This window comes from Exophiala spinifera (assembly GCF_000836115.1).
Source record: "Exophiala spinifera strain CBS 89968 unplaced genomic scaffold supercont1.8, whole genome shotgun sequence".
Taxonomy (NCBI): domain Eukaryota; kingdom Fungi; phylum Ascomycota; class Eurotiomycetes; order Chaetothyriales; family Herpotrichiellaceae; genus Exophiala; species Exophiala spinifera.
This window is the reverse complement of record NW_015622520.1, coordinates 2,596,321-2,622,016: the sequence shown is the minus strand read 5'-3', so window position 1 is coordinate 2,622,016 and position 25,696 is coordinate 2,596,321. Positions and strand designations below refer to the sequence as shown.

Below are 25,696 nucleotides of genomic sequence, written 5' to 3'. Positions count from 1 at the left end.
GTGCTTGTCACATATTACTCGTACACACTACACATTACACAATCCAGATTTGCATGTCGTCGTCTGTTCAGTCAGAGGAAACACGAGGAATCGACGTCATTGTATGTGCTGAACCCTGATCAACATCCTTGTCTGTTGGAAAGTTGGTGGCCCAATCAAAGAAACGCCCTAAAGGCGCCGCACAGATTTCAAAACCATGCAACTCCAACTTTCTATCTCTGATTATGTACTGATGAACGTCAAAACAACACAGCGTGAAAATGCTATCATTACCCTCTCGCATACTAACTAATTGAATCGCGAATAAAACAACCCCGAAAATCTTTCCAGATCTGCCATTAGCCAGCTTCAGACGGATCCTAGGTACGTACTGAATCAGTTTTCCCTCTCCAGGCTCCATCTCCTCAAGCATACCATCTGCCAGTTGATCATGGCATATTTCAGCAGTTGTCCTTTTTTCAGCAGACGCTGTTGTGGCCTATCCAATTGGAAGTCCTCTGGAATTATGCCTAGTCTCGCGACGATGGTCCAATGATCAATGCTCCTCTCAGGTTCTGGTCGAGTATCCGCCACACCGGGTTCAGGCTCCCTTTCAGGACGTTCATCCAAGTCTGGTTGAGCTCCATGCTCCTTGTCTGTATCTGTGTCTGAGTCCGTATCAGAGGACGACTCCGAACATAAATCCCACCACTCCCCGGCAAAGTCTTCCTCTGACACTTCTCTTGGCCGTGAATCGTGATCAGCTTCCAGTCCTTGGGCTTGGGATGATGTTTGAATTGATGGAGTTATGGTTGTCGTCGGCCATACAGGCCTGGACTGCTCTCTCATATCTGTCAACAATCGCACAGCTTCAGCGTCCGTTCTCATGTCTGTCAACAGTCGCACTGCCTCAGAGTCTGTTTTCATATCTGTCAACAGCCGTACAACTTCAGACTCATGGTTGCTCGACTCTTCATGGCCTTGTTCGTCAATTCGTCGATAAGGAATGTCAATATCGGACGGATCGCTCGTTTGACGGGCTCGATCTTCAAACAGGAGGGGAGTTGTGGCATCATAAAGGTCTGTCGACGCCATGAAGCTTTCGATGGATTCACGGAGGGCAGCAGCGAGCTCGTTAAGCCCGTCGGAGCGAGATCTCGTCAAGCTGGTTCGCATCTTGTTGAGTCTTTGGCGGAGTCTGGCTGGCAGTTTGAACTTCATATGCGTGTGTGTATTGTTCGCAAGTGAATGACTGCAAAGGAAAGGTATCTCTGGGATCGTCCGACAAAAGAATAAAGGTATAAATCATACAGGTGCCCACAAATCAAATTGTATTGTATTGTTATTGATGCAGCAAAGCGGAGATGGTAAGCGAGTGTGATGATTTACTAAATGAAGGTTGAAGCTCTGCCTTGTCCAATTGTCTTATTGAAAGAACACACGAATACAATGGCAGCTCCTGTGGGCTTGAAGAGCTGGTACCTGCCTTGCATGGCCTCTGTCGAGGACTCGTAGCTTCTCAAGTGTCACCAAAGCACAAAATACACAGATGGTCGCTTACCTCTCAAAGTCTGAACCCGGAGCGCATACAGCTCGCGATCATTTGCCTTGGACACACGGGACAACATACAACAGAAGACAAGGTCATGTTCTCCTAGCAGTCCATGAACAGTTGTAGTTCAATAGTGTTCATTGTTGTCTATCAAAGTCTGGTCTCCGGGGAGCTGGATACTGTAACGTAGACGATACATTCATCATTCCAGCCATCACAATCTTCCGTAGCAAGTTGCTAGCATCAGAGGAGGGTGGGCATTCCAGAGTAAAGATACCTCCGAGCTCGTCCATAGTTGAGTTCCTGGGAGAGCACGGGAAGACTCCTAGAAGCGGATGACGCCTTTGAATTCGAGTCGAGGGTTGTGGAAAGGATTGCTAGGATGCCGATAGGAAGGAGGCTCTTGAGCTGCGTGATTCGTTGTGACGAGGTTGTTCTGATATTCACGGCTGTTGCCATAGATAGGTTTAGTAATTGCCGCGATATTCGTCATCGTAGCGAGACTCATCACGGCCCTCGTCATAGGCATTGTCGATGTTGTCACCAAATCGTTCCACATCGCCGACTTTCCTCCCGGCCCAGCCTGCCACATCTTCTGGCACGTCTTCAACATCCTGCACTGCATTGTCCCATTTGTTCTCGATATCTTGAGGAATGTCTTCAACATCTTGGACCTTTCGGCCGGTCCAGCGAGCTGCATCTTCCGGGAAGTCTTCAACATTGTCCACATCCTGGCGAACATCATTCTCAATGCGGTACTTGTCTTCGTCCCATTTCTCCTCTGCAGTAGGATCAGTGTGTATGTCATTGTCAAGAGATGCCCTTAACTAGTACTCACCGACTTTCTGTCCTTCATGTTCCACGAATGCACCTGCAAGAGCGCCCCCTAGAACACCGAGAGCAACGTTGCGACCTGTGTGTGACTTCTCTTTCGGTTGTTGCTCATGGTAGCCACCCTCATTCCGACCGCGATAATTTTGTCCATAGCTACTATTGTAACCCTCGTTACGATACGACTGTTGAGGATACTCGAAGGTCTGATGGTTTGTCTGTTGGTTGATGTAGTACCACCTTCTCGCTTCACCATCCCATCTCGCGACCCATGGCTCAGGGACTCGAGGAGGCTCGTTGTAGTTTTGTTGCCCGCCGTAACCTTCGTTGTAGTATGACATGACGCCTGAAATGAGCGGAGACCGCGGTATGGATGTGTAGCTTGGGTAAAACGAAGGGGAAAGTCAGATCAACTCCCTTGCGATCTGGGAACAATATGGGCCTGTTGAGCTACCGACAACGCTGAGAGTCAAGGGGGAGCCCGGCGAGGTCTTAAGTAAAGAGATTGGGCTGCATGAAAGAATTCCCTCGAGATCAATCAAACGCAGGAGCAACGACACGTTGCCCGTTTCAAGAGGCGGCGGCAAACAAGTTACCAATTGGGGCAGGAATGGAGGGGTAGCTTGTCATTACTCTGAACCCGTGGCGCAGAGCATCCTCTGCGAGTCTTTCACTGACACTGTACGTTTCGTAGGTGGTAACATCACTTGCGTAAAGGCCACATGGGAAATGTGAAAATGCCTACAGCCTACAACGACCAATGTTTTTGACCCGAGGAGTCAATGAGGTTGAATGAAGTCCAGCGTCCACGATCCCTGGATCAAGGCATTGCTGTGTCTGTGGTGACCTCATCGCACCGTGCACGGGCAACAAGCCTAAACAAGCTATGTCTAGCGAAAGCTTAGCGATGCTTAAGTCCTGACGCTGAGGGCGTCGTCCTTAATCATTGAACCGTACGAGTACACGCCGAGACGAATGGCAAGAGCAGTGAGTGACCTGTTACAGGCCTTCCCTGATTCCATTACCGGGTAACTCATGCTCGCCTCTTTGAACGACCAGTAGTCCATAACAGTCCTCCACATTCTTCTGCATCATTCCAGGCACTATCACTATTTTCTTTCGTGATGCACGAATTCGGGTTTGCTCACGCGCAATTCGCACTCCAGGACCTTAAGTTTTATTCTTAGTACTTTCGAAAAACCATATTGGAACAGACAAGGCCAGCCAGTCTCGACTTAAACACATAGCGAAATGAGCCACCAAGACCCATCCGAGGCCATCGCAAAGACTCTTCAGGAGTTGGAACACCTTCTGTCTGAGGCTGTCAAACTCGCGGGATCAGCAGGTATAGTTGACGGGCAAGATCGAGCAGAGGACTGGAGACAGGCGTCTGCAATGCTCACATCGGCACAATCTTCTGGGAAGTCTGAACAGCCATCCGAGAAACCATCCAGAGGGATGGATGTTGGCCCAGATGGGGGTGACGACGAGTTACGCTTAATCCCACCTGAACCGATGGACGATCACCAAGATGACAGAACACCGAGAACCTCGTCAGTAAACCAGATCCAGCAACCTAGTAAGCTTCCGGGACCATCACGCACAAGTTTTCGGAGAAAGTCGACGCAGCTCACAGGGTTCAGACGCACAGCTATACGACCCTCACCCATCATACGATTACACGACATAGATTTGAACGAAGATGACTCGGATGACAAAGGTGGTCTGCTTCGGGGTCTTGAAAATTCGGATCTACCTCGTGCAGGCCACGAGAGGCACTTCACGAATATGTTTGGCGTACACTCAAGACAAGGAAGTCTGAACATGGCTCATCCAGACTAGGTGTCCTGCTCAAAAGTTGATCTCAACGGCGCCCGTCACGTTGATATTGATGAAAGTCCCGCCGATATCGACGTTCATAAAACCTGCCACCATGCACCAGTGGCGAGAAATTGGCCCGACTCACGCAAGCGGTTTGCAGCAGCAGTAGCTTGTGTGAACGCGGCCTGCCTCGGACTTACCGTGGGTATATATGCTGGAGAAGTGCCCGCTATACAATATGTGATCGTGGACCTGAACCGTCGGATGATATTCGGAAACGTTCTGTTCTACTGTGGCCTTATCATTCCGACGCTGGTCTGTTGGCCTTTGCCGCTTCTACATGGTCGCAAACCATATAATGTGGCCGCTATCATATTAGCATTATGCTTGCAAATTCCACAAGGAGTGATGGTCATTTCATTCAGGTCTCCGGACGTGGACAGATACCGTGTGGTTTTGCTGTGGGCCAGGGGCATGTCCGGCTTTGCCTTTGGGTTTGCCAACATCAACAACCTGGCTACCCTGCTCGACGTATTCGGAGCATCTCTCCAGAGCAGCCGGTCGCATGAAGCATCGGCAGATCCCTACGACGTTCGACGACACGGTGGGGGAATGGGCGTATGGCTTGCCATATGGACATGGTGTACAACTGGGTCCATCGCGGTTGGCTTCGTCATTGGAGCATTCATTATCAGTGGTGCTTCGGTTGATTGGGGTTTCTGGACATCGCTATTGTTGTTGATGGGGGCTCTCCTGCTGAATGTTATCGCACCAGAGGTTCGTCGATCAGCCTTTCGTCGTACATTAGCAGAAGTAATTGGGGAGGGGGGAAGCTTCAGTCGAGTCGCTCGTGGAGAGGTCAAGCTGCATCTCACAGGTAATGGGCCATACTGGTGGGGCGAAGAAATCAAGGCTGGACTTCACCTCAGCTGGAAAATGATTCGGCAACCAGGCTTTCTCATTCTGTCCGTGTATACAGCGTGGACATATGCTCAGTTCACCTTGATTCTGATGGTGAGCATTCCGTCGTCATCCGTGTTTGACACAGCTGACACAAGACATTCAGCTGCTGGGAGCTTTAACATCTACACTTTACCGATATCGCCCAATAGACGTTGGACTCTGCGTTCTGTCACTGGCCATTGGATCGGCCTTGGCAATACCGTTTGAGAAGGCTTCATGGTTCAGCCGTGCTCGCTACTATCCTCCGAGGACTGACAGCATGACATTTCAAAGATCTTTGCCTTGGAACTCTCATACCCTTCGTCGGGCCCTTGTCATGGTTGTCCTACCACTTGCAGCCATTTCATATGGCTTGACGTCCCGAGGACCAGCATTTCCTGTGGCGGCACCATGCGTGTTTGCGGCTCTCGTGGCCTATGCTTCCACTCTGGCCATCGGCGAGTGTTACGCCTTGATCATGCAAAACTTCGACGTGTCGGACCTGCAGCCAGGAATGACAGGACGGCCAGTACGAAACTCTATCTCGATGCGCTATCGTGAGCAAAGGACCAACTTTACCTGTTATCCGAGAGTCAGTGCCGGGGTGGCCGTGACCCAATCACTTGAGTTTGTGTTTGGCGCCGCATCGGTTGGCATTTGTGGCCGCGTGGAAAGGAAAGTTGGAGCGATGCAGGCAGCTCTCATCGTTGCAGGGATCTTGATGGCGTTGACATTGTTACTGATAAGTGTGTTGATCCGACGGAAGACGGCCCAAATGATTCCCAGTACGAGAAAAGGGCTGGACGATGACAACGAAGGATGGGAACCAGTAGTGCTAGGGCATCCAAGCGGGTTGACTCGAAAAATCAGTCTTCTCGAATCAGGCGGCCAGACCAGATTCTCAGAGATCCGCAGAAGAAACAAACTCGACGCGAGCCTGACAGGACGCTGAGGAGTGATGTCCCTCTGTGTTTCCTTTCGTCCTGTGAGATAGCACTGGCCTACTTCGCCGTGCAAATACACAAAAGAGCAGGGTCTTTGATGCTCGCCAGTGAGATCCCAGCGGCATATTTGCATAAATAAAATGCAGCATGTGGATTCTGCCATTGCCAGCCAACTCGGAACCCTGGCGACGCAACGAGGGATATAGACGAGGCATATAGGGATACGCTGATCGGCAGAAGCGGCAGAGATCGGATTTTACATAGACAAATCAGAGAGCCACCCAAGCACAGCCCGTGTCGTCATACTGTAGAAGCTTTTAACCTGAATGCGTAGTCGTGGTGGACCACGGTGGTTCTTTGTCAGCGGGCGCAAAAAAGCCAAAGAGCATACCAGGGTACCGAGTACCCGTACATTATGTATGTGGCGTTTAGGCTACGCCTTAGCAGCAACCTTCGGGGGCTCCCAGGGCTGGGAGGATTCGTTAGGCTCCCCTGCTAGAAGTCTCTAGGCTCTCTAGGCCTCGGGCAACGGGGTCTCCCAGGCCCCTTGTTGGCTCCATTTCACCTACTTGTAAGCATAAGCTGCAGCTTCACTAGTTTTCCCGCTAGTTAGTAATCGATTGTTTTGACTTCCCTGCAGGAATCGCGTAGTGTATTATTTGTACTCGTACGAAGCACTCGCTGATCGGCGGCTTTTCCCCGTCTCCACGATAAACCACCTGGAACAACACCAGCTGCCCGCCCATCCGATGACACCGGTCAATCACAATAAAAGCCATGACCACCACATCGTAGCGTTTCATTCTTCCGGCATCGTTTTTGGGTATCGATTTTCCACCGTCTGTCCGTGATACTTATCAGATCATATCTCAGATCCCTCGTCTATTTCACTCCTAAGATTGTGTCAATCCAATCCCCGCATCTCGACGGTGTTGTCTGCAAACACTCTTGACGCTCGAATCTTCTCTGGTGCATCATTGAAGGAGGAAACGTCTACAACGCTCCGCCGCGGCCGCTGCTGTCGAGGCAGTTGAAAGCCATTGGTATTGGACACGTGCCTGCGAACATAGACGATAGGAAAATTATAATTACAGAAGAGCTCGATCAGGACACACACAGTCGTGGCCAATATGGATATCGTCGACCGTGACGTGGAACGGGCTGAGATGCAGGCGACGAGGACGTTCTCGCAGGAGAGCAAGGAACGTCGGTCACTGCGCAGCCAACAATCAAGAGAGTCGATGGGGTCTACTTCGTCGGGATCAAGCACTTCTACGTCGCCATCGATGGGCAGAATAGCTACCGCGGGCTATTCCAATCCAGATATCGTCACAAGAACAAGGACACACCCGATCGAAGATGTACGAACCGCAACACACCGCCTCCAGCAGGTCCAAACTGTTGGCGCCAGCGTCAAATCTCGCGCCTCTACGAAGCCTCTCCCGCAATTTGGAGGTGGGAAGCCATATCCTCCTATGCTCCCGGCGCAGGAAGAATACGTGGTGGAGTTTGATGGAAAAGACGATCCCGCACATCCACAAAACTGGCCTTTCAAGAGAAAGTGAGTACCTCCTGCCTGCGCGGTGATGAGACATGGAGGGCTGACTGCTGTTAGATTCTACATCGGAGCCATTCTGGCATATACCTGCCTGGGCAGCACATTCACGTCGTCCATCTTCTCCGCCTCTACTTTCACGGTAGCCGCTCACTTCGGCGTCAGCGTCGAGGTGGCAACTCTCACCACCTCTCTATACGTGCTGGGTTATGCCTTCGGACCATTGGTGTGGGGCCCCTTTTCAGAATTGCAAGGTCGCAAGTTGCCCATCCTTGTGGGAGTTTTCGGCTTCTCGGTGTTTTGCTTCGGTTGTGCAACAGCCAAAGATTTACAGACGTTGATGATCACTCGGTTTTTCACTGGATTCTTTGGCTCGTGTCCTCTGGCAGTCGTCGCGGCAGCATTCTCTGACATGTTTGACAACCGCCAACGAGGTGCGGCCATTGTCATTTTCTCTTCCATGGTGTTCATGGGACCTATGCTAGGGCCTTTCATCGGAGGCTTCATCAACGAATCGTATCTAGGATGGCGTTGGAATCTCTACCTACCAGGAATCATGGGTTCCTTCGCCTTGATCCTCGTCACCCTTTTCATGCCAGAGACGTACGCGCCCGTCGTCCTGGTCGGCAAAGCTAAAGAATTGAGGCGTCGCACCAAGAACTGGGGTATCCATGCCAAACAAGAAGAAGTTGAAGTGGACTTCCGAGAACTGGTGACCAAGAATTTCTCTCGTCCGATTCGCCTTTTGATTTCCGAGCCGATTATCCTCGCCATTACCATATACATGTCCTTCATCTACGGCCTTCTCTACTGCTTCTTGACCGCCTATCCGCTCGTCTTTCAAGGTGTTCACCATATCAAGCCTGGTGTTGCTGGCCTGCCATTTTTCGGCATGGTCGTGGGCATTTTCCTTGTTGCTGGATACATCATATACGATGCCCGGAACTACAACAAGAAGTTGGAAGCCAATGGAGGCATTCCTGTTCCGGAATGGCGTCTTCCGCCCGTCATGATCGGAGGCGTTCTATTTTCTCTCGGCCTCTTCTGGTTTGGCTGGTCCGGTTACAAGGAATCGGTGCATTGGATCGTTCCTACGTTGTCGGGTCTCTTCACAGGCTTTGGTCTACTGGCGATCTTCATCCAATGCTTCAACTATATCATCGATTCTTATCTCATGTTGTAAGTACAATGTTTCTGTTTTCGAAATCATGTTCTAACTTCGTTCCCCAACAGTGCCGCTTCCGCCGTCGCCGCCAACACCTTTCTCCGATCTTGTTTTGCCGCTGGATTTCCGCTGTTCGCGCGCCAGATGTTCAATAACCTAGGAATTCAATGGGCTGGCACGCTCTTGGGCTGCCTTGCGGCTCTCTGTGTGCCCATCCCAATCTGTTTCTATCTCTATGGCAAGAAGTTACGACAAAAGTCCAAGTTTGCGCCGACAATGACCGTCAAAAAACCGGCCGACGAGGAATCGAGCGGAAGTGACAGTGAAACTGAGATGCGAATGGTGGCATTGCATGCTACGAGAAGCAGAGCGGACCACGACAGTGAAATTACACGTCGATCCCGAACGAGGACGAATGGGTCCGTCCCGACCGGTGGAAGTGGAAATGAAGCCAATGTTCCAAATGCGGAGAAGAGTAATTGAGGTTCTGCTTTCTTCTGCTTTAAATGGAAATATAATAAAAATCATAGAGTGAATGGATGAATTAATTAATTAATTAATCAAAGTCGTGCATTCCGAGGGCTCTCGCTCGCTTGACTGGGTCAATCATGATAGCGAGGTTCGTTTGGGGGGTTTAGGACTTTAAGTATCTGTACTTGCCGTCTTTCTGAACAGATAAGGTAGCTAGTTAGTTCAATGTCTTGCCAGGTCACACGTTTATACGTTATATATTGAATTGATTTTTTGTTCCTCGGTAAGTTGGTTGATCTCCTCGCAGAAAGAAGTCTTGCCGTGGGGAAGCATTCGTTTATTTAATGATTCCCTGTCGTCGTCGTCACGATTGATTCTGTTTTATGTTTACTTCGATCCATCCACCATTGTCACATTTGTCCGTTCTCATCATCATCATCATCTTCTTCTTCTTCTTCTTCTTCTTCTTCTTCTTCTTCTTCTTCTTCTTCTTCTTCTTCTTCTTCTTCTTCTTCTTCTTCTTCTTCTTCTTTGTTGTTTTCTCCAACCCCAAAAAATCGATGCAAGTCATTTCTTTAATTGTTCTTTAATCTAAATATATACCAGAACGTTCTGATCGGTCGAGAACGGTTCAACAACACCACACGGCAGTGGCGGCGCCGGCCCCTTCGTCCAGCTTCGTCCTGGCGACTTCTCTGATCTCGGAGCCGTCCCAGCTCAGGACGAAAACGAAGCCCTCCTCACTGTCCGTCAGCGCGAGGTACTCGATTCCGTCGACCGTCGGGCCGGGCTGTATGGCGTTGGCCCACCCGCCACTCGTGGCCGTCTGGTACATGCACTGTAACCCCGCGTAGGGGTCGTTGGACGCTTTGGTGTTTGCGTTCGCGTCGAGGTGGAAGTTGACAGAAGCGCCATTCGTTGACGCCGCCACGTTCGTATTACGATGTGCGTCGCTGTTACCATTGGCAGTGTCATTGACGTTGCCATTTGTGTGACTGGTGGTGGTGGTGGTAGCAGCAGCAGTAGTGGTGCCGCCGTTTGTGGTGCTACTTGAGGAGACGCGGTGATGATTATTCGTACTCTCGGAACAACTATTATTGTCTTCGTCGATTCTCCCTTCTTCCGTAAGCTTGTACACGGCAACGTACCCTTTCTTCCCGTTCTCCAGACCCCTCGTGCTGGCGTAGAGGTACCGCGGTGAGGAGCCATGGCTGAGACTCGTGCGGACCTCATCGGCCCAGAACTCGCCCTCGTCTTCTCCCGCCGGGATGATCCGTACGCCCTGCTCGTGCTTCAGCGTCACGCCGTCGTCGGACGTCGAAAATACGTCGACCATGCTCGTGTGCTCTTGCAAGCAGTACACGTACCGACCCGACGGGTGGGGCCAGACGTGTCGCGGGCCGTCGTTTGGCCGAGGGGAGATGTGTTTCTCGCCTAGCGTCGTGCGCCCGTCCAGCGGCGACAGCGAGAACGTCCATATGCAGTTCCGCCCTATGTCGGCTACGTAGAGTGCCCTCTGGTCCGGCGAGAGGTCGGCAGAGTGCGCACCGTGGCGGAGCCCGCCAAAGTCCATGACGCTGCCGTCGTCGCGCTGAGACGATGCGTCGAGAAACGAGATGGTTTGAAGAGGTGGTGCCGGCGTTGTTGAGTGCGTCGTGGCGGCGGCGGTGTCAGCAGACTGGAGAAAGCCTCCTGTCTCGCGGTCGATGACGAAGACTTCGCCCGTCGCGCCGCCCGCCGAGTAGACTGCGACGTCGCTCGCGCAGACGTACCCGCTCCGTGACTGCGTCCTTGCTGTACCGAGGAGGGATATTTGCGTGGGTGAGTGGACGGCATAAGCAACCACCGTTGGCGGTTCTGTCCAAGCAGTGGCGTAGAGTGTGCGTGTCGTCCCATCCGGTCTGGGAGGGGTGAGGTGTAGCCAGGAATGAGACCCGATGGCGAAAGAACGCTGGACGATCTTGAGTGTGCCGGAGGAACTCGACGACGGTGATTCCGATGCTGGTGTGAAGCGGAGAGTGTAGAGTTGAGGCGTGTTGAATGTCCCGACCAGGAAGTCGAAACTTTGTGGTTGGGACATGGTGGGCGGTAGTCTGATGAGTGAGGATGAAATAGTAGATGTGAGGTTGTCGACGGTCATCAACAGAGAATGGAGGCCCAGAGAGATGAAATGTCTCGATAGCAATTGCTACGATATCCCTATATCTGGATTTGGTCGAACTGTTTTGGTGACTCTAGTAAATTGTCTATCTCTGTGGTGGTTGCTGTGTGCGATGTATCCTGGCCTCGAACGCTGGTTGAGGCTCATTCGGCAACCGGAAGACGGTAGATCAACCTCTGCTCCCCACGAGCTCAACAGAGAGGCCGAGCAGCGACTGTGGCGTCTTGTCCTCTTTGGTCTCCAGTTGTACGAGCCGAAGGAGAAGCCATCGTCGAGAAAACATGGCTTGGTGCTGTACAGTATGTATGGACTTGAAGACGATGGTTTCGGTTCGGGATGTGGATAATCCAAAAGTCCGATGGCCGCTTCCGATGCGCGTGTGCGAGGAGGGAAGGTTCCCCGCGCCGCAGACACTCAGCCTTGTTGTTCACTATCCGACCACCGGCCCGCCGCCTGCACCGCAACAAGCACAAAGGGTTTCTTTGCTTCGCGGTTGGTACAATGCGCCCGCTATAGCGAGATCCAGGGACAGTCTTTGTTGTCATCAAGTCCTCCGAATCACAGACCGTATGTGATTCGCTGCGGTGGGAATGGAAACAAGTTCTCATGAAAGGCTTTTGTCCTTCTGAGCCATCATCCAGTCATGGCCTACGGAATATACATGTACTGGGAGAGATCCCGCAACAACGACCTGGACAGGTACTCATCCTATATCCGCCCATATCTACCCCGTAAGCTTTTCGACGCAAACACAGCTAGCGTTCAAACGATTCTATATACCCCAAATCTAACCAATACCCGCAACATGCATCTAAACACGCTCACATCAAACATCCTTTTAACGACGATGGTATTGACACCACTCGCTGTCGCCATTCCAGCGCCTCAAGTCGTCCCTGTTTCAACCTGGACAGACTGCAAATATCCAGGTCAGTTCTTGTGTGTCTCTGACACCGTCTTTGCCATTTGCGACTCCACTTTGATAGGCGTACATCAGTACCTTGCCCAGGGTGACCCCCGTTGTAAAGGTCAAGGAACATCCGCGCCACCGGGGAGCGCCAACAAGAAAACTCTCCCGCATGACTCTCCGCATGGTTCAGTCCATGGAGGACAGCCTGCTTCGTGAATGACGATGAAGTGTGGGAGCGTACTCCCACAGAGATACCATATATGCAGCCTCTTGGCTGTCCTCAACCCAATCCACACATTCTGCTTAACGGTATATGAGGGCGAAAGACTGACGTATGTATAACTCTGACTTTATTTCTATAACGATTGCTGTCTCGCTTCCCTACATTTCGTTCGGCGCATGCTCAGATTAGCAACTTAGGATTGCTGTTGTAGGCGGTACTGCAGGCTGCGGGCATAACTGAAAGCAGATTGTATGCGTGGGTTGACGGCATCATGAATAGGCGGTCTTTCACCTCGCTTTTCCCTTCACTCCTCTCTCGAGATCATGTGAAAGTAAGGATCCATCCGTCCAACCAAAAAAAACCAAATCAGCACAGACAGTCTTGACGAGAATCGAACCTCAGGATGTTTACCATGATTCTTGCTCCTTTTTTCCGCTTCGACAAAATAAGTGCCAACGCAAACCTATCAACTGGAGAATAGTTCATATTTTAACCCTATACCTTCATCGCCAAAACATCTATGCCACACATTTTAAATCGGTCTGTGAGGCTCAGGCAGTCATGGGGCTGTGTGGTTCCCGATTATGGCCAAATTTTGCAGGTTGAAACATATCAACAGTCATTTTTGACGCGGCAGTGAAGGGTATATACACATCAGGTTAATACCTTAAGTATGTACCTAGCGTTGGGGAGGTTTCGCCAAGGGTGCATATGGGCGGTCTAGATCACTAACTTGCCACGACACAGCAAACACACGGGCAAATCGGCGAACCTCATCAACGGTCGGAGCACCGGAGTCGCCTGGACACAGCGGCAGTTGGCTTGAATCAACTCCAGAGCATCACCACGAGGAGACCAAGGAACCTGTTCCATTAGCAGGCGTCGCACAAGAACAGCATGCGGACTCACCGGAACACAACCCTTTGGGTCGCCACGATTGGAGCGTGTGCAACGCATGCAATTGACCGAATGCACACCGCTATTAGACTTGTAGACGCACGGGAAGGGTTGTCCAGCACCGCCGTTGCCGCAAGCAGCGATAGCAGGGGAACGGCTCGTCGCTCAATTGATGCCGCCTTATCCGCGCCATCTACTTCGCTGAGTTTGGTGAGAGACTCAATGCGAATGAGCCAGTTTCTGCTCAGGAAGTTTAAGGACATCCAATCCTTGCCTTCGACGGAGTCGCGAATGAACCCGATCTCGAATTGCACGCCGCAACCAGGAATGAGATCTATGGGAGTCTCGATAAGTCTGCCATGTGGTGATAGGGCCATGTGCGAAGATTGTGAGAATAGTTAGCATTAGATATCGAGGAATGCGAAAGTGTGATATCGAGGCTCGGAATCTCATCCACGGTTCGCTAGAATCTGTGGTTCGCACTTATTTCATTATTCAACCTCGCTATATCCAATGTTGCATTACTGTTCGCCGGGTATACAGCGTCCTCAGCCAGTCCACAGATAGTGAAGCGCTTTAATTTTGCTGTCACTTCTGAAACTTGATCCAGTCATTGACGAACTTCTGCGCAACATAACTCCCGGTGAAACAACTTCGTGAATCATCGAGGTATATCAAACGTCCAGTAAAGTTCGAAATTTGTCCGATAATGTTGTATCTCATTTCCGGACACAAGTACACTCAGGTCCCAGCCCGAAATTGCAGAGCAAAGATCCGATCCTACCTCTGATCCCGTTTAGGATCTTTCCCTGCTTCAGATTGTCTATGCTTTATCCTGAACATGTATCAGAAATTCGAGGAGGGAGCAGCTGTCTTCGGCTCCAAAGGCTAGACCTTGCCATGGCCTGGGATGAGCTCTGGTTCGGACTCTGTGGAGGTAGGACCCAATTTGCCCTCAGTGCCTGGTCCCAGCCCAGACTGCTGATGTTATTGCTGGACCCTGGCCATAGCAAGCATGATATCGGATTCAACTCCCAGTTTGAGTGAATTCGGACAGGAAGACAAGATTTTCGGTGATTGGCAATTACAGACAAGCAGAATGTTGGAGTGATCGGTGTGGTCGACATCAAGAAATGTCTTTGGCTAGCTTTCTCAGATATACGGTAGGATGTTGGAACTGCTGTAAGGGCGGCGGGTAAAACCACCAATGAGGCTTGGCGTTTTGAACATTTTTCGGCAACAGGACTTCGCGCAGGATGCACACGAGATGCGGAATGTCTCTGTGCAAAGATACTGCACAAGAAAGGTACTTTGCTACCACTTCTCGTAAATTATCGTTTCGATTCATCTTGTCTACGCTTAGCATGGCACACTCTACAGTACGGTGATCCCCCCTTGCATTGCTGCTTGTTGCGACGGTATCCTCGATCAGCCCGATCCTGCGATCGCGGCCTGAGCCTCCTTCACCATGGCGACCACAAGTTCTATGTTCATGTATAGCTTGACTATACAACCGCCGTCAGCCATCACTTCCGCAGTGTTGGGTCAATTTGCCGGTACAAAAGAGCAACAGATCATCACAGCATCTGGCTCGAAGCTCACCATACACAGACCCGATGCCACCCAAGGGAAGATCTCCCCATTGTTCACCCAAGACTGCTTCGGTATCATCAGGAGCCTCGCATCCTTTCGTTTAGCTGGAAGCAGTAAAGGCAAGTTATTCTCATTCTGAAGTCCCGGCATTACCTGACTAAAATCCCAGACTACCTGATCGTTGGATCTGATTCTGGACGCATCACCATACTCGAATACGTCCGCGAACAAAACCGTTTCAATCGCGTACACCTCGAAACCTACGGAAAATCCGGAATTCGCCGTGTCATACCTGGCCAATACCTTGCAGTCGACCCTAAGGGACGAGCATGCCTCATTGCTTCCGTGGAAAAGAACAAACTGGTCTATGTTCTCAACAGAAATGCTCAAGCTGAGTTGACGATATCGTCACCACTTGAAGCTCATAAACCCCAAACGCTGGTTTTTGACTGCATTGCACTGGATGTTGGATACGAAAACCCAATCTTTGCTGCACTAGAGGTTGACTATACTGAGGTAGACCAAGATCCCAGTGGCCAAGCGTTCGAAGAGGTCGAAAAACTTCTGGTCTACTACGAGCTCGACTTGGGTCTGAACCATGTGGTTCGTAGATGGGCCGAACCCGTTGCGCGGGACGCCACGAAGTTGTTTCAGGTGCCTGGCGGCTCTGATGGGCCCAGCGGGGTTCTTGTATGCGCCGAAGACAATATCACCTACCGGCATTCCAACCAAGACGCCTTCAGAGTTCCCATACCTCGAAGGAGAGGTATACTTGAGAACCCGGAACGAAAACGACATATTGTTGCCGGTGTTATGCATAAGATGAAGGGGCAATTTTTCCTGCTTCTACAGACAGAGGATGGCGATTTGTTCAAAACGACGATTGAGATGGTTCAAGATGAAAACGGGCAACCCACTGGAGAAGTTCAAGCTCTGAAGATCAAGTATTTTGACACGGTACCAGTCGCCAATAGCCTGCACATATTGAAGAGTGGGTTTCTCTTTGTAAGTGCTGAGAATGGCAACCACCATTTCTATCAGTTCGAGAAACTCGGTGATGACGACGAAGAAACGGAGTTTACCAGTGACGACTACCCATCGGATCCAACCGGAGACTATTCTCCCGCATACTTTCACCCAAGAGCTCTGTCCAACCTCAACATGGTACAGAGCATTGACTCAGCTAATCCTCTCATGGATTGTAAGGTTGCAAACTTGCTCGATGAGGATGCTCCTCAGATCTACTCAATATGTGGTTCCGGCGCTCGGAGTAGTTTCAAGACACTTAAGCACGGATTATCTGTCTCCGAGATCGTAGAATCAGAGCTTCCTGACAGGCCTGAGGCTGTCTGGACGACGAAGTTGACAAGGGAAGACGAGTATGACGCATATATCATATTGTCCTTCAAATCAGGTACTCTAGTACTAAGCATAGGAGAAACTGTGGAGGAAGTAACCGACACGGGATTTTTGTCAACGGCACCTACTCTTGCCGTCCAGCAATTGGGGGATGACGCTCTCATACAGATTCACCCCCGAGGCATACGACATATTCGTGCTGATAAGCGAGTCAACGAATGGCCAGCACCTCAACACAGATCCATCGTCGCTGCAACTACGAACGAACGACAAGTTGCTGTGGCCCTGAGTTCCGGCGAGATTGTTTACTTTGAGCTGGATACAGATGGATCCCTCGCAGAATATGATGAACGCAGAGAAATGACTGGGACGGTGACATGTCTCAGCTTAGGCGATGTCCCGGAGGGTCGCGTACGGAGCTCATTTTTAGCTGTCGGGTGTGATGACTCGACCGTCAGAATCTTGAGTCTTGACCCAGACTCTACCCTAGAAAACAAATCGGTCCAAGCACTGACTTCGGCGCCCTCAGCCCTGTCCATCATGGGTATGGCTGACTCGACTTCGGGCGGAACTACTTTGTATCTTCACATCGGACTCTATTCTGGAGTCTACCTTCGAACGGTCTTGGACGAAATTACTGGGGAGTTGTCGGACACAAGAACCCGATTCCTCGGATTGAAGCCGGCGAAACTTTTCCGTGTCTCAGTCAAAGGTCAAAATGCAGTTATGGCCTTAAGCTCACGGGCGTGGCTGGGCTATACCGACACACAGACAAACGGGTTTATGCTGACACCTCTGGATTATGCTGGGCTCCAGTATGTCTGGAACTTCACCAGCGAGCAGTGTCCTGAAGGAATAGTAGGCATTCAAGGCCAGAATCTCAGGTATGATCCTTTTGCTTATCTGCTCTCTTTCTGCGGCTTTTCTATGATGAACCCATAACTATGCTCTTACCGAGAACTTTTTATGTGGATTTCCAAACTTAACCAATTGTTCCTTCTGAAGAATCCTCAATTGCAGCAACATTGCCCCAATACATCAGAAATCTTTCGCTGACATCTTTCATCAGGATCTTCACTATTGAAGATTTGTCAAAGAACTTGTTGCAAGACAACATTTCACTCTCATACACACCTCGCAAATTCGTTAAACATCCCGAGCACCCGCTCTTCTACGTCATTGAGGCCGAAAACAACGTCCTTGCTCCCTCGACACGGCAAAAGCTTCTTACCGAATCTACCGCAGTCAATGGTGACGCGGTTGTATTACCACCCGAGGAATTCGGATATCCGCGGGGAACTGGGCATTGGTCATCATGCATACAGATAGTTGACCCCGTCACGACGAAATCGGTTCTCTTCACTCTTGACCTGGAGGACAATGAATGTGCAACTAGTATCACTGCAGCACCCTTCGCAGGGCAAGACGATGAGACATTCTTGATTGTCGGAACCGCGAAGGATTTGACAGTCAGTCCGAGATCTTACGCTGCGGGATTTCTGCATGTTTATCGGTTTCATGACGATGGCAAGGAACTTGAGTTCATCCATAAGACAAAGGTCGAGCATCCTCCAACTGCTCTCCTTGCTTTTCAAGGGCGATTACTTGCCGGGGTGGGTACAGATCTAAGAATCTATGACCTTGGTATGAAACAGATGCTTCGCAAATGCCAAGTACGCATGCCCAATCAAATCGTCGGCCTCCAGACTCAGGGAAGCAGAATTGTTGTCAGCGATGTACAAGAAAGTGTTATCTATGTGGTTTACAAGTTTCAAGAGAACAAACTCATCCCTTTCGCCGACGACGTTATTGCGCGCTGGACAACCTGCGCCACCATGGTTGACTACGAAACCGTCGCAGGTGGTGACAAGTTTGGTAACTTGTGGCTTCTGCGCTGTCCGCCGAAGGCGTCTGAGGAGGCTGACGAAGATGGCTCTGGGGCTCACCTGGTACACGAGAGGCAGTACCTCAGTGGCGCGCCCAACAGACTCAGCTTGATGGCACACTTCTTCCCTGGAGATATCCCCACGAGCATCCAAAAAACGAATTTGGTAGCCGGTGGTCGGGATGTTGTATTCTGGACTGGATTCCAGGGCACACTCGGTATGCTCGTGCCCTTTGTCAGCCGTGAAGACGTGGATTTCTTTCAGTCTCTCGAGATGCAATTGGCCTCGACCAACGGCAATCCTCCCCTTCTCGGTCGCGACCACCTCATCTACCGGTCTTACTATGCACCTTCGAAGGGCACTATCGACGGTGACCTATGCGAAACTTATTTCCTTCTGCCAAACGACAAGAAGCTGATGATTGCTGGCGAGCTGGATCGTTCGGTCCGCGAGATTGAACGAAAGATCTCGGATATGAGAACACGAGTGGCATATTAAACGCGAGAGTGGAAAACGCCCATGTATAACTTGGCCTGGACGGAACGGAAAAAGAAACTCAGAGATACCCCTATGTAGGCGGCGGCAAGATATCCACAGAAGCTGATGCCATAATGAAAAGCTGGAATGCGCCCTTTGTGGCCATTTGCTATGTCTTTGCATGTCTTCGTACCTTTCCCCAATGCGAAGACATACGGTTTTCTCTTTGTTTCCCCACGTACAAAGTCTCTTGCCTCGCTCGATCAACCGCTTTCCATCGGCTGATCTTGAGCTGGATGCTGACCTGCCCTGCATCTGCGGAGAGGTCTAGCACGAGACGAGAGCAATCTGTACCAAGACGTGCTGATTTTTGAGTACGATGTCATCTCTTCGCATGGTGAATCATTGTAATTTATGCGGCAAGACATTTTTTAGATTAAGTTCAATAGTCACTACGGCGGCGGTGTTAGATCTAAACCCTCGACCGTCAACTTGAAAGCATCAGGGCGTGAATAATGCCCTGCAGCGTCGAAATCGAGATGTCCGCGATCGCAATCCTCAAAGTCGACTTCGGCGTACAAGAGTTCGCTCTCTCGTTCCCACACAGGGCCGGCGATGGTCTGGCCCATTGGACTGACTATACACGAACCTCCAGTCGACACGAACTCGTCGCCGTCTCCTCCTTCTTGTTGTGGGGAGTTTTGTTTCTGCGTCGTCGTCGTGGCGGCGACGCCGTTTTCAAGCGGGTTTGTCTCGTCGATCGTCTCGTTGTCACACTTCCAGGCAATCTCGTGGTTTTCTTCGGTCCTCGTCATGGACAGCCTTCGAAGACCACCCTTGAAGGTACCGACGGGGATGCCGTTGGCGAGAGTCTCGTGGACCCTCACGCCGCCTGCATCGTCTCTCGTCGTCGTCGTCGAACCCGTGACCCAGCTGGGCAGGTTCTTCTTCCTGATGCACTGGTTCGCGGTGAGCACGAAGCAGCGGCCCTCGCTCGCTATCGTGCGCACGAGAGGCTCCCAGGTGTCCCGGGCGTCGGCGGTGGGCGCCAGCCACAGGTTCACGCCCTGGCTGTAGATGCTGTGCCGCAGCAGAGGCATGTAGTTCTCCCAGCATATGGCGCAGCCCATGACGACGCGGACGCCCTTGATGGTGGCCACGACGGCCTTCAGCGTCGACGCCGACCCCTGCGCCCACACCAGCCGCTCCGAGCCCGTCGGCATGACCTTGCGCCTCTTCCCGACCACGCCGCGCCGCGGGTCGACGTAGACTGCCGAGCAGTACAGGCTGCCGCCGGCCTTCTCGACGACGCCCGTGACGACGAACACGCCCGTCTCACGTGCGATTTCTTCGAGGGCCTCGCGCGTGCCGTCGCCGCGCCGCCCGGTTTCCTGGTTCACGGGAAGCTTGTTCTCGAGCCATGCGTCGCCGGCACCCGAGGGCGTGTCGCCCAGGTCGACCGCCGACTTGGTGTAGGCTAGGTATTGGTCGCGGCCGAGGTCGGTGCGGGAGCCGACGGCTGCCCCGAAGCTGCACGTCCGCGGGTACCCGCCCAGGTAGGCCTCTGGAAACAGGAGAATCGAGATGCCCTTGTCGGCGGCACGTTTGGTGGTATCGCGAAGGGCCGCGAGCGTTTGAGGCACCGAGGAGAGAGTGTGGGATTGCGAGAGACCGATCACGAGGCGTTGAGGCATTGTGAATGAATGAAGGAAGACCGATTGCTCCGTACTGTTGAAGAGACTATATGGAGGGCTCAACAAGACGCGCTTAATATATTTACTGCTCAGAGGCTCACAGGAACCAAGTGTCAAGATCTACTACCAGCTACTCGTGCTCTTCGACGTCTGTAGATCATGCGATTGCGGGGATTCGTAAAAGTCTCGTGCTGGTTGATGCGGGGAGAAGAACGGAAAACGGACCGAATCTCACGGCGACATTGTCCGCCCTCGGTGGTCTCCTTTTCTGGCTCCTCAGGGATGTGGTTCTTCAATTCTCAAAAAGGCGTTGCGGCCAGACGACTCGGTCATCCAGAGTGCCTTTAACAACCCTGGGCGTGGAACAATCTGATTCTGACCATCCTGACACGAATACTTACGACAGACAGATTGGGCCATACGAGGAGGAGTTGCCAGTGTTTCGACGCCGGCAGATTTTATGCTCTCTACAAGACCTAAAGACAGATAGCGATGTTTTCCATTCATGTAGGTCACGCATGACAAGAAGTCAGTCTGGGTGAACAATAATACCATCAGAAGAGAGGAGTGTGGATGGAGCAAGCATTCAATACAGTACTCTGTAGTCGGTAGAGATTGTGCATATCGCATCGCCAATTGTGGACGAGGCTTGCACCAAGGACGAGAGCTCGGACGAGAAAGCGCAGGAAGCCCACCTGTCTATTTCTACATCATAAGAGGGCGTAATAAGTAGTCAGCAACGAAGCTGCCAGGCTGAAGAGCCGATAACGGAATGAAACGGTGGTGGCCACAGGCAGTACGAATAACTAATTCTTGCTGCGTAATATGTACGAGTCGCCGAGCGCAGGAAGAACTAAGGTGACTAACTGGTTAGTTAGTTAGAGACCGAGAGAGATAGAGACAGACGGAGACATCCATATCAACCTACAGTATTACTATTACCTGTTCTCTCGCAACACTCACACGCACCACTCTGTCTGCCTGTCGCCCTCTCTCTCCCCGTCAACGTCCCTCAATCATCCCGCCCTTGCATTATCCTGTGGTCGACTTTCTCCTTCCTGCGACAAGCGTCTCCTCCTCCTCCAGCCCTTGACTGGCTCATTGCCACCTCGCCTCTTAGCCGACCAGCAGCCCCTCCACAAGCCGCAGCGTCCGACATTATCTGGCTGGCTTCAGTACATATTCACCCGCTTCGAATCCCTCCCGTCCGTCTGCCCCAGCGCAGTCGCTGTCGTTATCGCAACAATGGCCGACTCAGCCGGAGCTGAGGATGCGACAGTCACCTTTCATGTCAAGTCCGCAGGCGGCCAGAAATACACCCTCACCGTTCCCCTCTCCATGACCACCATCGAACTCAAGACTAAGCTTGCCGGCGAAGAATATGCAAATGTGCCTGCTTCCGCACAGCGATTGATCTACAGTGGCAAGGTATTGAAAGATGACGACACGCTGTCACAGCACAATGTAAAAGAAGGGAATACCATGCATCTTGTCAAGAGTGCCGCCAGCAATCAACGACAAAACCCCGCTGCCCAATCTTCCGGTTCAACGACTTCCTCTGGAACGCCTGCCGCGGCTGGTGTTCCACAGAACCTGGCATCGGGTACTGGAAACGATCCTCTAGCTGGCCTCACAGGAGCGAGATATGCTGGGTTCGCTCAGTTGCCCAATCCCAGCATGTTCGCAAACCCTCAGAGTCCGGAAGATTTCATCCGTCAACTCGAAGATCCCAATTTTCAGCAAATGATGAGAGAAGCTATGAACAACCCGCAAGTTGTGGACATGATGATCAATCAGAATCCTCATCTTCGGTCCATCCCGGGCGTCCGGCAGATTCTACAGTCTGACTATTTCCGGGGCATGATGACAGATCCTCAGGCTATCAGGGCCATGTTGCAAATGCAGAATGGTTCAAGGATGGACCCCTTTGGGCGTGGAGGTCAAGAAGCTTTTCCAGCACCAGGAGTCACCAACACTACGGAAAATGCAGGAGATCAGAACAATAGGCAGGGCGAGCAACAGCAACAACCACAACAACCGCCGAACCCCTTTGCTGCGTTCGGAGGAGGTGCCGGCGGCTTGGGTGCCAATCCATTTGCGAGTCTATTCAATATGCCAGGACTCCCACCTGCGTATCCATCGACAAACTCAGCAGGCGCGACCAACCAAGCTGGAAATACGCCAAATCAGCAACAGCAGCAGAACCCATTCGCCGCTTTGTTAAATCCTGCGCTGTTTGGTCAGCAGCCTGGTGCTAACACTGGCACTGGCACTGGCACCACCTCACCACCTCCCCCGAATCCACTTCTTCCTAACCCAGAATCGTTTGAACAACTCTTACAAGCTTTCGAAAATGCTCGCGGAAACGGAGGGACAACGCCAAACTTTTTTGACCTCTTTGGAGGAGGACTGGGAGGAGCTGGTGGTCCAGCGTCGCCACCAGACAACAGACCACCAGAGGAACGTTACGCAACACAATTGCAACAGTTGAATGATATGGGCTTCTACGACTTTGATCGAAACATCCAGGCGCTTCGGAGGACTGGTGGGAGTGTGAATGGGGCGATTGAGTATCTTCTAAATAACCCTTGAAGTGGTATGCGACAGAGCCCAGTTTCGAATCGAGTACCAGGGCCACTAGTGTTTGTATCATTTGGGAAATTGATACTTTTCTCTATCCTACGGAGCATTGGTTGTGATTGATCTCGGAGGCGTCCATGGATTTGTACAATCATGACAATGCACTCATTAATCCAACCCCAAAACTCCCAGTCCATTTGTATTTCTGTAGATTTCATCTGGCTACAAAGTTAATTCCTTTGACGGTGGGTTGGTCAAGCTTGCACTGATATATGGGCCGAGGGGAATTCAACAGAAGCAGTGGTCACCATGATTGTTTGTTGACTGCGTACAACGCATACGCCACATTCGGGTACGGCTACATGATACTTACCATAATGGAGGTGAATCTATCACCTCGGCTATACCTTGACCTCACTCGACGAATCCCCTACGAGTGCCTAGGCACCCAAACCCCCTGCTCCGCACCTGGACAATTAACTAACTAGTTAGTCAGTCTCTCCGATATCGATTGTAGATGTCCATACTTCAAAGAGGACACCGTTACCGTTCCTTGGTCAAAGCGATCCGGATCATCCCTGCGTAAGTGGTATCAGAAAGGGCCCCCGAAACGGTTGGCGGCTCAGAGAAACTGGAATATTTTCTCTTCTCCTCTTCTCCTCATGCTCGTGTAAAGGAAGAGGGGGGACGGATAAAGATAACGATTCCTTGATTGCGGTGTGTGTGTGTGTGTGTGTGTGTGTGTGTGTGTGTGTATCTGTGTCCTTGTGTTTGTTGTTCAGTGTCATTGGAAATGTAACTTGGTTTTTTCCCCCCCAATTGGCTTACAGTGAAGGTTATATGTGGGAATCATGAACTCTTCCAGCATCGCGACCTTTATTTGCGGAGCGGCGACTCCCGTCTCAGCATGTTCGAGCCTGCGAGTATGGTCACGATCACTGGGATCGGGATCGGGGTCAGGACGGCAATTGGGACTTGGGAGATTACATGTCGCTGTCCCTGTCCCTGTCAGGAACGGGAACCGGGACGTGCATGTTCAGAACCTCGACGTGGGAAGTACTCTTTATCAACAGACACCCTCCTCTGCCGCGTCACCGCTACGGAGGAGACGCAGCTACCAGACCCCAGCGTCTGAAAGGAATCGGTTGTCCTTGTCGCTGGGTGGATATTCTCATAAAGTTATTGTACGACGGCATCTTTCTACCACTGCCGCTTGCACCACCAAGGCTGCCACCACCGCCACCACCACCACCACGACGAGCGCCGCCGCCGCCAGATCCTACGCCCCGTCGCGAGCAGTTGTAAATGACGCCACACCGACGGGAACATACACAGGCCGACCAACAAGAGAACAGAATCTCGACTTTCTCCGGGCATTTGAAGAAGTAGAATCTTCATACGAACCTAGAGACGCCGCAGAGGGGAGCAAGGGAAGCAAAGGAAGTCTGCTCAGTGTTACGGGTACAGGGAGCGGGAGCGGGAGCGGGAGAATCGAGTACACCGTTCTCCGTCGACGGTCTGACGGGTCTGAAATAGCCAGTGTGCGCATCGCCAACCCGACTCGCGCCAACAGTGTCGGATCGGTCTTGCTCCGCGGCCTGACGAGCGTTCTTTGCAAGTTGGCCGCTCGTGAAGATCTGCGCGTCGTAGAAGTCACCGGCGCGCCTCCATCTCCATCTCCATCTACTGATCCATCCACATCCACATCCAACCCTACGTCTACTTCGACGTCAACGCGTGGAGGCCATCGAGGTGGCGGTGCTGCTAGTGGCGCTGGCACTGGCACTGGCACTGGCACTGGCACTGGCACTGGCACTGGCACTGGCACTGGCACTGGCACTGGCACTGGCACTGGCAACAGCGTACCCAAATTCTGCGCGGGCGCCGACCTGAGAGAGATGCACAGCCTCGCCGGACCCCTCGAGGCGCGGGAGTTCATCACGTCGGTCCGCGACGCATGCCAGGCCCTCCGCGACGTGCCCGTCCCGACGGTCGCGAAGATAGACGGCGCGACGCTCGGCGCGGGTCTCGAGCTCGCGGCGTCGTGCGACTTCCGCGTCGCCACGCGCCGCTCGGTGTTCGCCATGCCGGAGGTCAAGGTCGGCATCCCGTCGGTCGTGCACGCCAGACTCCTCGCGAACGTGGTCGGGTGGCAGCGCACGAGGGAGATGGTGTACCTCGGTCTCAGCGTCGACGGGGACACGGCCGCGCAATGGGGTCTGGTGGACCGTCTGGTCGGCGGCCGCGGGACGCCGGAGGAAGAAGGGCAGCTGCTGGACGACGCGTGCCTCGCGATCGTGAGGGCGGCGGTGGAGAACGGACCGAGGGCGACGAGGGCGCAGAAGAGGCTGGTCAGGGTGTGGGAGGAGCGGTCCCTGACTGAGGGCGTCGAGGCGGGTGTCGACGAATTTGCAAACATGTGGACAAGGGACGGCGGAGAGGAGGTGAGGACCTACATGGGACGTGTTCTCGCCAGGAACAAGACCAAGGAGAGATAGAACAAGATAGAAACGACATGACCAAACCAACTAACGGCTAAGGTAGGTAAACTTTTATATCCGTATGATTAATTTCCTCACATCATATTCCAGTATATCTACCTCCTACAGTCCGTCTCCTCGGGCCATCTGCAAACACACCGTACATGTCTGAAAAG

The 25,696-nt window shown here is 52.0% G+C and overlaps 9 protein-coding genes across 9 annotated transcripts; 5 read left to right on the top strand and 4 right to left on the bottom strand.

The window, feature by feature from the left end:
• Positions 1 to 375: 375 nt before the first annotated feature.
• On the bottom strand, positions 376 to 1,155 carry PV08_11011 (uncharacterized protein; the record flags this gene model as incomplete). Its single annotated transcript, XM_016385323.1, has 1 exon — positions 376 to 1,155. The coding sequence occupies one exon, from the start codon at positions 1,153 to 1,155 to the stop codon at positions 376 to 378; it is 780 nt and encodes a 259-aa protein (XP_016231925.1).
• An 843-nt stretch (positions 1,156 to 1,998) lies between these two features.
• Positions 1,999 to 2,703, bottom strand: PV08_11010 (uncharacterized protein; the record flags this gene model as incomplete). The annotated part of the gene is made up of 2 exons (XM_016385322.1): positions 1,999 to 2,312; positions 2,370 to 2,703. 2 exons carry the CDS (start codon positions 2,701 to 2,703, stop codon positions 1,999 to 2,001), a joined length of 648 nt encoding a protein of 215 aa, XP_016231924.1.
• Positions 2,704 to 3,613: 910 nt separating this feature from the next.
• On the top strand, positions 3,614 to 6,077 carry PV08_11009 (uncharacterized protein; the record flags this gene model as incomplete). Its single annotated transcript, XM_016385321.1, has 3 exons — positions 3,614 to 4,159; positions 4,205 to 5,197; positions 5,250 to 6,077. 3 exons carry the CDS (start codon positions 3,614 to 3,616, stop codon positions 6,075 to 6,077), a joined length of 2,367 nt encoding a protein of 788 aa, XP_016231923.1.
• Positions 6,078 to 7,199: 1,122 nt separating this feature from the next.
• On the top strand, positions 7,200 to 9,272 carry PV08_11008 (uncharacterized protein; the record flags this gene model as incomplete). The annotated part of the gene is made up of 3 exons (XM_016385320.1): positions 7,200 to 7,630; positions 7,685 to 8,803; positions 8,858 to 9,272. The coding sequence occupies 3 exons, from the start codon at positions 7,200 to 7,202 to the stop codon at positions 9,270 to 9,272; spliced, it is 1,965 nt and encodes a 654-aa protein (XP_016231922.1).
• A 619-nt stretch (positions 9,273 to 9,891) lies between these two features.
• Positions 9,892 to 11,340, bottom strand: PV08_11007 (uncharacterized protein; the record flags this gene model as incomplete). The annotated part of the gene is made up of 1 exon (XM_016385319.1): positions 9,892 to 11,340. The coding sequence occupies one exon, from the start codon at positions 11,338 to 11,340 to the stop codon at positions 9,892 to 9,894; it is 1,449 nt and encodes a 482-aa protein (XP_016231921.1).
• Positions 11,341 to 14,919: 3,579 nt separating this feature from the next.
• On the top strand, positions 14,920 to 18,787 carry PV08_11006 (pre-mRNA-splicing factor rse1; the record flags this gene model as incomplete). The annotated part of the gene is made up of 3 exons (XM_016385318.1): positions 14,920 to 15,157; positions 15,214 to 17,287; positions 17,473 to 18,787. 3 exons carry the CDS (start codon positions 14,920 to 14,922, stop codon positions 18,785 to 18,787), a joined length of 3,627 nt encoding a protein of 1,208 aa, XP_016231920.1.
• A 431-nt stretch (positions 18,788 to 19,218) lies between these two features.
• Positions 19,219 to 20,460, bottom strand: PV08_11005 (uncharacterized protein; the record flags this gene model as incomplete). Its single annotated transcript, XM_016385317.1, has 1 exon — positions 19,219 to 20,460. The coding sequence occupies one exon, from the start codon at positions 20,458 to 20,460 to the stop codon at positions 19,219 to 19,221; it is 1,242 nt and encodes a 413-aa protein (XP_016231919.1).
• Positions 20,461 to 21,705: 1,245 nt separating this feature from the next.
• PV08_11004 (uncharacterized protein) lies at positions 21,706 to 23,052 on the top strand (the record flags this gene model as incomplete). Its single annotated transcript, XM_016385316.1, has 1 exon — positions 21,706 to 23,052. One exon carries the CDS (start codon positions 21,706 to 21,708, stop codon positions 23,050 to 23,052), a length of 1,347 nt encoding a protein of 448 aa, XP_016231918.1.
• An 839-nt stretch (positions 23,053 to 23,891) lies between these two features.
• On the top strand, positions 23,892 to 25,538 carry PV08_11003 (uncharacterized protein; the record flags this gene model as incomplete). The annotated part of the gene is made up of 1 exon (XM_016385315.1): positions 23,892 to 25,538. One exon carries the CDS (start codon positions 23,892 to 23,894, stop codon positions 25,536 to 25,538), a length of 1,647 nt encoding a protein of 548 aa, XP_016231917.1.
• Positions 25,539 to 25,696: the final 158 nt, after the last annotated feature.